General features: G+C 42.8%; 1 protein-coding gene across 1 annotated transcript in view; it reads right to left on the reverse strand.

Annotated features, from left to right (window-relative positions):
• The window catches only part of CFAP58 (cilia and flagella associated protein 58), a 131016-nt gene that overhangs the window by 49466 nt on the left and 65569 nt on the right, over positions 1 to 15981 (reverse strand). The window contains exon 15 of the mRNA XM_045291425.1: positions 13706 to 13810. Within this exon, the coding sequence (XP_045147360.1) occupies positions 13706 to 13810 (105 nt within the window). The remainder of the gene's footprint in view (positions 1 to 13705; positions 13811 to 15981) is intronic.

Below are 15981 nucleotides of genomic sequence, written 5' to 3' on the forward strand. Positions count from 1 at the left end.
GCAGCCTCTACCCAAATAAACAGTTCAGAGAGTTCGGGGCAAAGGAGAAATGGAAAAAGAAAACACAGGGAGGGAAGTGGGCACACTGAGAAGCTAGTAATGGATGAGTTTCATCAGAATGGGCATGAATTGTTTACTGCAAAACTATGAAATGCTCTGTAAACCTTTACTTAATTCATAATCCTACTCTCTTCCTCCTGCCATTTGGGTTGATTCTGGCTCACAGGGATCCTGGGTGACATAATGGCTTATGAGTTGGGCTGAAACACTGTGGTAGTTACATAATCTGTTGTCAACTTGAGACTATTAAGAGTGAAGGGGTAGAAGTTAGCCTGTCAGTTAGGTTGCAGCTTGAAGGCCTCATATGAAATTGCTAAGGAGATAAATAGCTCGCTGGAGGCAGGACACACACTCACTCCCTGCAAGACATTCCTGCAAGTGTTGAGATATTTCCACTGCCACTGGATCCACAAGACTTTTCACCCACTGGCCTGTGGTCTTCCTGCATTCAGCGTCATTGCATGTGTTGTGTGAGTCTGAAGAGGAATTTATAAATTGGTATTGGACACATGGGCTAATATCAGACTTATGGACTTGATCTGAGCCGGGATGGGATGTTTTCTCAATATACAACTGCTCTTTATATAAAACTCTTTCTCATACATACGAGTGTCTCTGAATTTGTTTCTCAAGTCAACCCAGACTAACACAAGCACTTACTGATGAAGATCAAGGATTTCATCTCTCAATATGGATTGCAATTCAATGTAAAGAAAACCAAAATCCTCACAACTGTCCCAATAGGTAACATCATGATAAAAGGAGAAGAGATTGAAGTTGTCAATGTTCATGGAAGCAGTACGCAAGAAATCCAGCAATACATGACATTGGGTAAATTTGCTGCACAAGATCTCTTTAAAATATTAAAGGACAAGGAAGTCACATTGAAGATGAAAGCACACCTGAACCCAAGCCCTGGTGTTTTCAATCGCTTTAAATGCATGCAGAAGTTGGACACTGAGTAAGGAAGTCCAAAGAAGAATCAATGCATTTCAGTGATGGTCCGAACCTAAAATCTGTCTTGGAAGAATAGTCAATCCTCCTTAGAAGTGAGAATGGCAAGTCTTTGTCTCATCAACTCTGGGCATGTGAGCAGAAGAGGCCAGTCCCTGTAAAAGAACACCATGCTTGGTAAAGCAGAGGAGCAGCAAGAAAGAGGACAATCCTTGACAAGATGGATCGACACAGGGGCTGCAACAATGGGCTCAAATCCAACAACAATTGTGAGGATGGCATAGCACCAGGCAATGGTTTGTTCTGTTGAACTTTGTTTTGTTTTGTTTGTTTGTTTGTTTTGTTATGAGTCAGAACCAACTCCACAGCACCTAACAACAACAACAACATTATTGAGGGGACACAACTCAATCCATCAAATGGGTATTGCTGATGTCTATACATAATAAATGCAACCAACATCACAGAATTGCATGTACTAAAAAATGCTAAATTAGCAAACGGTTTGTTAGATGTGTTTTTAACCACAAACAAATTGTCGTTTGTTTTGTTTTTTGTTTTACTCTTAGCTTGAAGGATTTATTAAGAGATGGTAAGCCAGATCTGGCCCTGCCTAGTTTACTAATCCCTGGTTTATAATCCCAGCTCTGGCATGTCTTAGCTGTAAACTTTTCAGTAAATTTTCTTTGGAAGCCTCAGTCTCCTCCTCTGCAGAATGGTAACCATATCAGCAGCAACTTCATCTGGATTTCCAAACGATGCACTGAAAGCAAAATGCTTAGCACAGGACTGGGCACATACAAAGCAGTCAATAAACCTGAGTTGGTATCGCTACTTCCCTCCATTCTTTAAAACTCTCTGCAGCTTCTGCCAAATTCATCCAAGCTACCATCAAGTAGGGTCAAGGGTTTTCATGCCTGTTAACAAGGAGACATTCTGTATTTTTCATGATAACATCAGTGGACTTCAAGATGCCTCGGACCCCGCATGTGCTCATTTGTCCATTTCTTCCTCAATACTCTCAGTCACTGGCTTTCAAGAGCCAAGGACCAGAGGGTGAGGGACTCCTGCTCAGCACTACAAATACTACTGTGGGGTCTTCCTATTTGTTTGTATTTTTTGGTTTTGCACATCTGCCAATTTTCTAACAGTATGTGAGGTGCTTTCCTTTCGTCTTCCCAGCAACCAAGAGATGCTGATAAGATGATGCGAGAGGGATTGCCGAGAAAGAAAAGAGAGAGTGGGAAGGTTAAGTAACTAGACAAGGCCGCCTGCCTAACAGCCAGGAGGCACGGGGTTCCATGCCTCAGCCCTGCAAACTTCCTGGGAGTACTGAAGTGTCCCACAAAGGAACAGGTGGCTGTCTCCAGCCCCGACCCCCATGCATCTCACACCTGAATGCCTGGGGAGGCTGTTAAAATGTTCTGATTCATTAGACCTGGGAAGGTTCGAGAGTTGGCATTTCAAACCAGCCCCCAGTTGATGACAGGATACATTGCAGCTACCAAGGTTCTACGTCTGATTAGATGTAAGTGTTTTTCCCCCGAGAATGAGAACGGCAATCCGCATACGATGGAACGATGTCAGTGGTGCTCCTGTACCCCCTGCCATAGGGGTGACACCAAGCCTTCTGAGACTGCCAGCCAAGACGCCACCAGTATTCTGTCGGTGCCTATCCTAGGGTCTGGCGCAAGCCATTCAACGTTTCTGAGCATCACGTCCCTTCTCTATAAAGGACAAGAGAGGCAGTTCTTATCTCATAGGGTTGTGATGATGATGAGATTGGAGCAAAGTCTGACTGAGAGTAAAACCAACCAGACTCAAATCCACGGCTGTTGAGTTCATTCTCATGGCTACCCTGTCGAGCACAGTAGACGAAGTCTTTACAAGAACAGACAGCCTCCACTTGCTTCCGAGGAATGACTGGTGTGGATTTGAGCTACTGACCTCTTGGTTTGCAGTGCAATGCTTAACCCCCAACACCACCAGTGATCTTTGACATAAAATAAGCATTTGACAAATGTAAGATCATCAGAAGAGCAAAAAAGGTGGAAGTATCCAAAATGTGCTGTCTGCGCCTGTTCCCCTTGAACAGTTGAGAACTTGTGCAGAACCATTCGGCCCCTGACATCATTCAAATCATTTTACAGTTAAGTAAACCAGACTTCCATCCAGTCAGTCATAAAATTAAATTAAAGAGAAAGTTCACCTTGAAAGGGCAAGGCCCAAACGCCAACAGAGAAGTAAAGATTTCCAGTTGAGTTCATTGATTATTTATCTGAGTGGTGTACCCATCCCTGGGGCCTCTAGGCACATGCAGAAGAGGTGACTGAGATGGCTTGTGACAATTTTCTAGAGCAACATGAATCTGAACTCCACCAAGGTAGCTTTCTCACTTTCATCATTTCTGTGTGTCACTGTGCATTGGGTAGCGAGCCTCCATGCATAACCTCTGAAAGTAATTAATCTACTGCTCACTGTGTATACCCAGTAAGGGAAATGTCTCTGTTATCTCATCTGTAAAAGTGAATGTTCTGCTCAGAATAAGCAGGCGCTCACATCCGAGGACCAAGTTTGATTCCTTTCCCCAAAATCGCCCATCTCACCAGGTGAACCACACATCTCATCACCACGCCATCTCTTGAGCTAATGTTTACTGTGTACTTACCACCACATGAGGAATCTAGACATTCCCCCCATGATGTGGCCTAAAATGGTGTAATCAATACCACAAAGAGCTCTTCTGTGAGTAATATTTTAAGAAGATTAGGGTGGAATGCCACCCTCTTATTGGTGTTCACAGTCCTGATGCAATTGAAAGGGAGTTATCTCAAAGGCATTATCTACTTCCTATATAAGTCGATGAGTATGGGAGTGCTTGCTTGCTTTGGATTGAGTCTGGATCCTGTAACTAGCTCACTGATCTCTGCTTCTTGAGGCTTGATTCAATGGCCTGCCATCTGACCTGTTGACCTTGGAGTCACTTAACTCTCCAGTCACAAGCTTCAATTGCTGACCTTGGATTCACCTAACTCTGCAGGTACCAGCCTGCGGTGTTCCTGCTCCTAGGGTCCATCAACCTTCAAAGCTACATGGGTCAGGAGAAGCCTTCAGCTTAACATCTGACCCACCAACTTGAAACTGGACTAAAACTACCCACTTCCAAAACTGTCTGAGGCATGTCTTTGATATATATTTCTCTCCTTATATGTATACACACATCACTGCTTTTGTTTCTCTGGAGAACCCAGCTTAACACAGGCATCATTTTTTAAATAAATAACAATACCGAAACACAACAACGGAATAGCCATTTCATCTAGTAGCTTGGGTGAATGATTGCTGAAGCAGCAATATCTGAGTGAATTGCACAAAGGCTAAACAGACAAGTGGTCACTGTGTGTTCTAAAGCTGAATTTCAATTTACAACTCAGGAGACTAAGTATGCATTTTCAAATGAATTGTATCCCCCAGAAATATGTATTAACTTGGCTGGGTCATGATTTTCAGTGGTTTGCAAGTTATGTAGTGATAGAATCCTGACAGTTATGTAATGCTATAATCATCCCTTATGGTGTGATTTGATATGATCCGTCAATCAGTTGTATGGGGATTAGAGAGTGTGGTAGTTACATAATCTGGTGTCAATTTGAAGATTCAGAGTGAAGGGGTAGAGTCTATCCTATCAATCAAGTTGCAGCTTGATGACCTCATTTGGAGGCGCTAAGGAGATAAATAGCTCACTGGAGATGGAATACATGCTCACTGCCTGCAAGACATTTCAGCTGACAAGATGCATGGAAGGCTAGTGCCCTGAGCTGGAGGAGCCACATGCAGATCCCTCCAAGTGCTGAGATGTTTACAACACCACTGGATCCACAAGACTTCCCATCCACTGGCCTGTGATCGTCCTGCATTCGGCACCATTGCATGTGTTTCTTTCAACCAATGGGAAATGAGATTCAGTGACCCAATATCCCAGTTTCTCTTTCCTGGATGGGACAATTCTGAGTGGTTCCCCCAGAGGATTCCTGGTGGCACTGGGACTCAAATGCCCCCAGTGGTAACCAACTTTCAACCCTCTCTTTACTGACTGTATCTCCTTCGACTCTCTCACCTGCTTCCTCGCTCCAAGTTCCTGGGACCACTTCCTAACTCCCAAAGGACCAGATCCTTGGCCCTTACCTCACTCTCGATGTGCTGTGGCTCAAAACGGACACTGACTCCTCCAGACCCTGGTTTGCCATGCCATACCACCCTCTCCAGGATAACAGCGACACTGGGAGATCCTTCAAGGGTAGGACCAGGTCTGTCTCATTCAGCCTAGAACCCCCGGTTCACTGGTGGCGACCAAGAGCCACTGGCTGAATAATTACTGTCAATACAGGTGTTCCTGCCACACCATACAGTAGAGGCCATCTTTGGTCTTTTCATAATTCAAGGACGCTCTTTTATATTTGATAGAAGTTCATAAAATAAAATTAAGGCAGAGTCATGATCAGTATTATCAGAAAATACATCACAAGGAGACTCATTATTTTCCATTAAACCCACCCACTGCTGCCCCACAGAGCCCACCCCAGGTGTCTCTGCCTCTTTGCTCATCTCCTTTGAAGGACCCAGGACCACGTCCCTCCGATCATCCATCCTTGTCAGAGCCCCACAGTCTCTTCCCACCTCTCTCTCTCCATCTCCGCTTTCCCTTTTGATTCCTGAGCTCTGCTCTTCCAGCAAGGAATCACAATTTTTTTTAAAAAGGCTACATCAAAAATGTTGAAGACAGAAAGACTGATTGTGTAGCTGCTGTAGCTTTAAATCATTTTCTCCCAAAGACCTTAAACTGACAGGTTGTGAACTAAGCACTTATGTGTCATGGGCACTTAGCAGTCAAATTTCTGGGAGGTTCATGCTTGCTCTTGGAATTTTCCAAGTCACTGTCAATGTTTAAAAGTCAGTAGATTGAGCATAAAATCCAACAGTTCTAGCTATTCTTGAAAAGTTGAGGATCTAATGACATAAGTCTAGAGTCAGCCAAGGTGGCATTGCTGCTTTCTGGAGACGGGGCACAGGCCCCCTGCACTGCGGCCCCCAGAACTCCCTTTGGCCTTGGACTCTGAAGTCTCCAGCAGCTACCATTGATGGTCATGACACACAAAACCCAGTTTGCTCTTTCCTGCCTGGTCCTGAGGGTGGATATATTTGATCTTCACTTAAACAACTCACTACCATCGAGTCATCTGACTCCTAGTGACCCTGTAGGACCCCATAAGACTGCTTCCGTGGGTTTTCAAGACTACCAGTGTTTTCAGAAGTAGGAAACCTCATCTTTCTCCTGCAGAGTGGCTGGTGGTTACGAACCACATACCTGTGGTTAGCAGCCCAATTAGTAACCCACTATCCCACCAGAATTCTGCCCATAAAGTAAGCACTTGGGAGTTTGGAGAGAGAGAGAGAAGTCGTAGATGCTGGGCCATCCCCACAATTGGCAGGTGTTTCAGCCCATTGGTGAAACCACTATGTCAATCCATTCTAGGGAAGATCTCCCTCTCTGATGTTTGCCATCTATGTTATCAAGCATGATGTACATTTCCAGGGACTGGTGTCACCGGATAATACAGTCACCGTATGTGACATAAAGTCTCCCTCTCCTCACTTCCCCAAACCATCCTGCTTGTACTCTTCCCAAAATTGATTTTTTATCACTCTAGAAATCTATGGTATTTTTGATATTTGTGGCCAAGACCCTCATTCAAATGCATGCATTCTTCGTCAGTCTTCCTTGAATATTCATATGAGGCTACTGAAAATGCCAAGGTTTGGGTAAGGAGAACCTTAGTCCCAAAGGGATCTCTTTGCTCTTTAACACCTTATAGAAGTTTTGTGCCGCAGACTTGCCCCGTACAATGTGTCATGTGATTTCTTGGCTGCTGTTGATGATGGACGACTTTAATCTTTTCTCCACTTCTCATGACATTGCCTGGTGGTCCAGTTGTCAGAATTTTTGTTTTCTTTACTGAGGGCTGTAGTCTTTGAGCTTCATCAGTGTGTGCTTCAAATCTTCTTTACGTTCAGTAAGCACACGCATGTTGTCATATGCAGACTGCAGATGGTTAGTGAGGCTTTTCCCAATCCTGATGCCTCGCTCTTCCTCATCTGGCCCAGCTTCTTGTATTATTTGCTCAGCATACAGATTGGATACAGCTTCTGTAATCCTGATGCACATCTTCCTGGTTTCAAACCATGCAGCAACCCCTTGCTCTGTTTAATGACTAACTCCTGGTCTGTGTATCATTTCCATATGAGCAGAGTTAAGTGTTCTGGAATTCACATTTTTTTACAGTATTATCCATAGTTTGCTATTCTCCACAGTCAAATGCCTTTCCATTGTCAATAACACACATGCAAACATCTTTCTGGTATTCTTTACTTTTAACCAAGATCCATCTGATGTCATGATTTCCCTCGTGCCACATCCTCTTCTGAATCCAGCTTGAATTTCGGCAGCTCCCTGATAATGTGCTGCTGAGACCATTTTGTTGAATCAGCAGCAGCAGTATTTTACTTGAAAGTGATGTTACTGATATTGTTTGATAATATCCACATTTTTGTGGGGTCACCTTTCTTTGGAATGGGCACCTAAATGAATCTCTTCCGGTCAGTTTGCCTGGTAGCTGTCTTTCAAATTTCTTGGCATAGATTAGTGCATGCTTCTAGCACTACATCTGTTTCTTTAACATTTCAATCAGATCCTAGATCCTTGGTTTTCACTAATGCCTTTAATACAACGTCAACTTCTTCCTTCAATACCATCGATATCAATCAGATGCTACCTCTTGAAATGGTTGCATGTTAACCAACGTGGAACGGTTGCTTCTTCCTGTGACTTTGCATGTTCCGTACATCTTCTTGTGATGCTTCCTGTGCCATTCAAGACATGAAGGGTAGATAGGAGTTTGACAGGCAGAGGAGATATTGTCCGAGATTACCTGCTAGGGGCCTAATCTTGTGTCGGGCTTTGTTATTAGAGAAATGAATTATGAAGTGCCTTGCCTCAAAGACCTCATAGGGAGTTTGGGGCTAGGGGGAGGCTAGGGAGAGAAGATTCTATCACCTTGCTGCTTGGAAAATAATAGGGCCCCTTTACCACCATGTAATAGATTAAATAGTTGATTCAACGTTGCTCCGATCCTGGGAAGAATTCAACCAAAAACCTTCCTAATTACAAAATATTGTGTTGTGAGTACAAAGAGCTTCTCTAATGACTTAAGAAAACAAATGAACTTGAGAAACTGTCAGACCAGGTGGTGCACCTGGGGCCTTAGCAGGACGAGGAGGCTTGCTGGGAGAATGCGAGCTGCAGGAGGAACCTCTCGCCTAGCCATCCCAAAGAAAGGCCAAAGGAGGAATTGGATAAAAGGAAGTGTGGTAGGATATTGCACTCCAGAAGGCTGGGAAAAAACTGCTTGGTAATTGATAATATCAATCGTCAATCATCATCATAATATTAATTATCATCATAATAATGAAAATGCTAGATAACCACCTCTAAGTGCTACACCCTGGCCTCTATGGATGGTACTATCATTGTTCCTGTTTTACAGATGAGAAAATTGGGGGTTAGGGCAAATGAGAAATTTCTATATGGCAATATGTCAGACTAAAAATACTGAAAACTAAGCTCTATAAACATTAGGTACGCGGGGGGGTGGGGGGGGTGACACATATGCTTTTCATTACAAAGTGACATTAACAGGTAGTTTGATCACAAGTACAAAAATCAAAGGGTGAAGTGCACATTGGAGCAGTAAATAGACATGACAGCTATCACAAGGAGAAGGGGTGTCATGCAGGGATTTTAATGGTTACAGGTGGGCAAAAGGTAAGGGTCTGGGCCTATATAAAGTTAGGAGATGGCAATGAGGCTCTTTGATATAAAGTTAGAAACTTAAAAGAATTATAACCTTTGTGAAAAGATACACCAGATTAAAAAAAAATCCACCCACGGAAATAAGAAAACACAAGGAAATCCAATTGTCATACTTCAGCTCTGGGTAGGAAAAGAAAACCAATTCCCTTGAGAATCAGTATCCATGGGTAATCTCTCACAAGAATCCAAGGTTCAAACAAATGTTGACCCACTGACCGATGGAGCCCCAAAGTGACAATTTAACATAGAAAATGATCCCAGGGGAATAATATCTTGTGGGATACTGGGCAAAAAAAATTAAAGGGGCACACCTGAAGCTAGATCATCCCCACATGCCATAAATAAAGCCCTTCTAAAAACGAGTTCTTAATCCATAATTACAAAACAGAAAAAAGAAGAGATTGACTATATATGGAAGAAACAAACCCAAAAGACCACCCAACACTTCAAGTGATCGAACCAGCAGGTAAAGGTTATTAACTAACCATATCTAAATTAATTGAAGACCTAAAAGAAGGAATAAAAATGTGAAAAAAAAGATGAAGACATGATCAACAAAGACCAGGTGTGTGTGAACAAAGACCCTCTAGAGAAGTAAAGTGGTGGAAATGAAACCCTCCGGGGGCTCTTCGCCGACGAGCACAGCTTAAAAGAGACGTGGTGAACAGGATGATAACGCGGAGAAAATGAAGCCAAAAGAAATTTGTAAAATGGAAATATCAAAAGAGACCAGCAGATCAAGAAGAAAGCACAGTCAGTCCAGCATACTTCTAAAAGGAGTTTCAGAATGTGTGAATAACTCAAAACAAAAAATTGTAAAGAAACAACTCGAGCCCATCACGCTGATTCAGCCTCACGGAGACTCTGTAAGACAGAGTAGAGCTGCCTCGCTGGGTTTCCAACAGTGTGCATTACTGCAGGAGCAGAAAGCGTCGCCTTTCGCCCCCAGACTTGCTGGTAGGATCATACTGTTAGCAGTACAATGTGCAACTCACTGTAACTCCAGGGCTCCTAGGAAGGTGTGACTAGATAGATTAAAACCAGGATTACCTATCCAACATCAAAGGAATCCTCAGAGTCTAGAAATACACTGAGTCCTACGCATGACAACTAGAGAAAAACCATACTGAAATGTATTGTGCCGAACTCCAGAATACCAGCAGCAAAGAAAAGCTCTAACAATCACGCAGAAGGTGTCAGAAAAGGGAACAATTATTGTCGATGACAAGTGGACTGACACTTGGCTTCTCAATAGCATCACTAAGAGATAGAACACAAAGTGTTCATACCTTCAAAGTGCAAATAGAAAATACGATATAATGTAATCATTCCTAAGGGAGGGCAAAACAAACACATTTCAGATTGGCAAAGGAACGTGCTAGCCCTCGTGAGAAACCATCACTGAAAGAACTAAGAAAGGATATGCTTCAAAAGGAAGAAAATTTAAACCAAGATGGAAGGGATAGAAAATAAGAAGAAATGATGGTGTGTGTGTGTGGGGGGGGGTGGGGGCAACTAGTAAGCATCTGGGTATATGTAAATAAACAAAAATATGATGACTGGTGTGGAAGACATTCAAGGAAGTAAATGGAGTTTTAAAATTTGAAGCGCTTGCACTGTTTGTAAAGACAGTGAGATACTGAGCAGTTTTAGTGCCATGATGCATTTTAAAATTTTAGTGGAATCCAGGATGGTGATGACTGTTCAGAAGAAAAATACAACTATAATGGGAAAAGATGTAAGAGGGAGGTGATTTGTTGAGGGAAAGAGTAAATACAGAAAACCCAATCCAAATAAAAGTAGAGACTGATTTATTTCATGCTTAAAAAATTAAAAAGAAAAGAAATCTAAATGTATTAATGAATACAAATGGATTCAACACACCAGTCAAAAGACAAAAGCAAATTGGGATGTATTTTTTAAATCACAAGATGCCAACCTACATTATAAGGGCACCATAAATTTGAAAGTAAGAATACTGTTAATTATTTAAAATATAAAATCAACTGGTGGAGCTTTATTAATATGAGATCAATGTGTTTTTAAAAGTTGTTATTAATAATACAAGAATAGCTTCATGTTATTAAAGGACTATATCACCAGAGGAAATAATAAATCTAAATATTTACTTTATTAACATGATGTAAATATACTTAAATTTAAAAAAAGGCAAATGATAACAAGAACTAAACAAATCTCCATGCTTTCGTCAACTGAAGAGTATAGATATTTTTTTAAAAAGAAAGAAATAGTATAGATTTGGACAACATAATTAATCAGGTTGACCTAATAAGTTTACCTAAAATCCTGAGCCCTGAACATGGAAAGTACATATCCTTTGAAAACATGCAGGCATCATTTATACAAGAAATTAGTTGGAAGCAAAAGGAGTCTCAAAAATACTAAATTATCACTATAATACAGTGCACAATGTTAAAAAGTAAGAAGCCACTAATCAAAAATAACCTAAATACCTAGAAATTTAGAGATTACCATAGGAGAAAGAGTACAGGTGTTAAAGTTTTCTAATTATGGGAGAACAGTGAAAATAGAAATATTTAGAGTAAACAGAAATGAAAATGCCACATGCCAAAACCTGTGGAAACAAGTTGTTTTTAAAAAGGTCACTCACTGTAGGACATTTCACAACCTTAAATGCTTTGTTAGAAAATAAGATGGAACATAAAGAGCTAAGCATCAGTCTCAAAAGGTAGAAAAAGAACAAAGTAAATCCAAAGTACGTAGAAGGAAAGAAGTAATAAAGTTGGAGCAATCAGTGATAGATAAAGCAAACTTGCAATATCGAGATTTCATAAAAAGCAAAACCCGGGTCTTTAAAAAACGAATTAAGTGATCATCACAGTGGAGGCAGAGCAAAGAAGTTGTGGAGAGCAGGGGTGCTGGAGCCCACTGCCTGGCAGAGGTCCAGCCCAGCCACTTACCCAGCTGCATGGTCTCAGGGAAATAACCTGTCATGGCTGGGAGTCCAGTCCAAGGCTTGGACCGTCCAGCCCCTGTGGCCCCGTGCGGACTGGCGATCCACACAAAAGGGCATGCCAGCTGCTTATATCCCTTCCACAATGGAAATGGGAATGATCATCTCCATTGCACAGGTTGGGAACTGAGAATTTCTGAAACTATCGAGTGTTGAGAGGAGCCCTGGTGGCATCGTGGTTACAAATTGGGCTGCTAACCTCAAGGCCAGCAGTTCAAAACCACCAGTGGCTCCACAGGAGAAAGACAAGGCTTTCTATTGCCATAAAGAGTTACTGTCTCAAAAACCCACAGGAGTACTACCCTGTCCTGTAGGGTCGCTGTGAGTCGGAATCAATTAGAAGGCAGTGAAGTGTTGGTTTGGGGAGTCTATGAAGAATGCAGCAGCATTTTGAAAAAGCTTGAAGCATTGTGAGAATTACCACAATGTTGTCATGGAGACACGAAGTGAGCACACGCTGCTGGGAAATCTGGCCCCGACAGACTTGCTGGACACAGGTCACCACGAGCCTTCCGTTTGTAAAAAACGCCATGGCAGTGCACAAAAGGCAACCACTGTGAAACAACATATGCCTGTATTTTGCACCAAGCAGGAGGCTAAGATTTTTTTTTTCCGTTCCTCACAACATCCCTGCTCGTGGGTTCTATTACAGATTAAGGTCCATTAATACAGATTAAGGTCTTAAAATGCAGAGAAGTTACACTCACACAACTACAAATTAGAAGATGCAGGATTTCAAGCCAGACCCCTTAGCGCCAGGGCTTACATTCTTATCCACACCAAACTCCTGGGACCCAATTGTCTCATCCACCAACTGGGATAGCAACACCAGCCTGCTAAATTAGGAAACGAGACCAGGGGGATAAAGCCCTCAGGATCCCATGTGGCGGGCAGACAGGGATGAAGACACGTGTCCATCCTAATGACAATGAAGGAGGAGGGAGGGGGGGAGGTGGCGGCAGTGACGATGGCGACCACCCTTACTTACAAAGACAGAAGCCTGAAAGATCTTCCCAAAACAAACACCGTCACTGCCATCGAGTCCATACCGACCCATAGAGACCCCGCTGTGAGTTTCCAAGACGGTAACTGTTACTGGACTAGAAAGCCCATCTTTCTCCCACGGAGCGTCTGATGGTTTCAAACTGCCAGCCTCACAGGTCAGATCTCAGCCCAATGCGTAACCACTAGCCCACCAGGGCGCCTTCAAAAGGATCTGACCCTTCCTAGTTGTTCCAGAATAACTCCCTGTGTAGAATCCTTAAGAAGGCATCGTTCTGTGTTTGACACAATGGGTGGATGGATGAATTGTGATAAGAGTTGTACGAGCCCCCAATAGAATAATTTTTAAAAGAGACATTTTTTCCTCCCATTTCAATCACAGAAATCTTTAAGTGGCTATGTCGTGTGAGCACGTCTCTACGTGAGAATTTATTTTCAAAATCAAAATCACAGCATTTCACATTTGATAGAAATAGGAAGGAAAGTATTTTTAAAAATCTGACAACTAAAACTGCAGAGATATCAGGGGTGGGGGGTGGGCAGGAAGGGTGTTCACATGATTTAATGCAGTAAGCCTAGCCTTGAACTTAATTTTCCAGAATTCTTGATACAGCACGGCATAATCAGGGCGTGTTTGTTTCCTATATGCGAGTCACTGTTGCCATCTACAGTTCAAGGAGGGGCATGCAACGCCGCCTGGGGAACTGATGCATGCTGAGAAGTCTTCCTGGAAACGGCCCAGCAAGTACAGAGAAAGAAAATGCTACCTGAAGCAGCAGCTCTTTTTCAACCACCTCTTCGGTCTTGCTGATGAGACGCTTTTGCAGGACATGGATTTTCTGTATCAGCTCATAGGTACTGGGGTCACTGGCCTGTCCGAGAGGAACAAAAATTAAAAAGTAACTGACAGGTCATCAGTTACCGGAAACTTCCAAAGGACGGAGACCTCTGGGGGGATTATGATTGCAGTCAATGGCAGACCCAATTCAGAGAGAATCATAATCCCCAAAATATGTATCGTAGGTGAGGTGGTCATAAATAACTGCCTCCGCCGCCCCCTTCCCCAACCCAAAAAAAAAAGCAGACTGTAGCTTTCCTAATGTCTCATTCCTGACTCTACTCAGCCAATCAGTAGAAGTGAATATGCTTACTCCACCAACGAGAATGACAATAATGATAGTTACCAGGAGGGCTTGCTTCTTGGCCACCAGCTAGAGCAGATTTTAGCCACGTGGCAGCCCTATGAGACAGTATTAGCCTTCCCCTTTTCCAAGTAAGGCAAATGACGCTCAGAGAAGTCAAATCATTTAACCCCACGAGGGAAACCGGCAGCAGGTGAAGCTTGAACTAAAGTCAAGGCCAGATATGCCTGGGGCCCACGGTGACCGTGTTCTGACGCCACATCTCTGTTTCCGCAGGAATGAGACCGGGTTCCCTCATTTGCTTCAGCCGTAGGAGTCTCCTCTGGTGATTGTCAACAGGAAGATTCCTTACAGCCTGTGATGAGGACGGTTTTTAGGATGTGGACTTTAGCTAATAGCTGGCAGCAGAACACGACCATGACATTTAGCTCTCAAATGGAATTATCAATCTGTAGGCCTTTGATGCCTCTTCAGGAGGGATCTCTGTGCAATTCAAACAAGGGCTACAGTCCTAAATTGATCATGTGTCCTCTCGACTTTAGCCAAAGCTCCACTTGCAACTGCACTGACATTTTGAATTAAGATAGCTACTAAATATTTCCAACAGTCTCCCGAAGTCTCCATTTTCTAATGTCGTAACAGAAATTGACATAGAATTAGACACTTCAAAGATCTGACTTGAAAACGTCTGGAATAGCCCTGGGTGACAATAAATGGATTTAAAATCCCCAGAAACCTCCATAATACTCTTAGTTTCATAAGCTACAACGTCCTTAGTATTTGAAGAGGAGAAAATAAAGGCCCAAAAGGGGGAAAAGAAGAAGGATCCACAGACTGACTTTACTTAAATTCTAAGCAACGCCGAGTGATTTCCATATATCAGAACGAGAGTTGGCACGTATTCATTTGGCATGGCTGGCTGTTGTTAAAATTCAGGCCTCGTGTTTACATAACAATTTATAATGCATTAGCCTTAATGCTGTCTTCATTAAAAGGGGAAAAATGAAAAACAAAAACCTACTTGGCTGATTTTCCCCAGCTTTCTTTTGTCTCCTACCTACGTTCTCCTCCAAACCTAATTGGTCACTTAATCAACGTCCCTTCTAGCACCTGCCGGGTTGGGCACAAGGAAAGGAGATGGCCATCCTTCTCTGGAGCAAGCAGACTTTGTCTCTGAGGCGCTGATGGCAATGTCTGCCAGGAGTCGTGAAAGAAAATGCCATTTATTATCCATCACCTACCAATGGGACTTTGGCTGTGTCCCCAGACCCTAAGAGAAAGGGCTTGATTAGCAACGACTGGTCCTTGGAAAAGAAGAAAGCTAGTTCCCCAAAACCTCATGGCCTGTAGGGATTAAAGGGATGTCAAGGCCAATAGAAAGAAGGTGGCCAATAGTCTGAAGTTAACAGGTGGCCAGAGGAAAGCTGGCTGGCTGCTGGTGGGGGGTGGGGGGTGTTATGGATGCCCTATATCCCTTTTATTGCTAGTTTGCTGAGTGTTTATATCACAAATGGGCATTGAACTTTGCCACCCCTTGTGTGGCATTCATTGAAAAGGTCACAGCTCTCCTCTGTTAATACAGCCAATGCAGTTGAGGTTTGAATAGTCAGCCAACCTCACATTTCTGGGACATACCCATTTGGTTGCAATGTATTCTTCTGGTTATATATCTATTGGTAGATTTATTTTGACAATCGCGTGTTAATGATTTTGTGTCTGTGTTCATAAGGATGACTGGTGTGTCGTTTCCTTTTAATGTGTCCGTCTGCTTATGGTAACGGGTTTGCGAACTTCACAAAACAAGTGGAAAAGTAAATCCATCCTTCTCAAACTCAGAAAGAGTTGGTGTAAATTGTGTCGAGTGGCTGTCTTTCTTTCCCCTCTAACTATCTGATAGAACT

The sequence above is a fragment of the Echinops telfairi genome, unplaced genomic scaffold, assembly GCF_000313985.2.
Source record: "Echinops telfairi isolate 266 unplaced genomic scaffold, ASM31398v2 ScPeMD7_70;HRSCAF=299, whole genome shotgun sequence".
In the NCBI taxonomy this organism is placed as follows: Eukaryota; Metazoa; Chordata; class Mammalia; order Afrosoricida; family Tenrecidae; genus Echinops; species Echinops telfairi.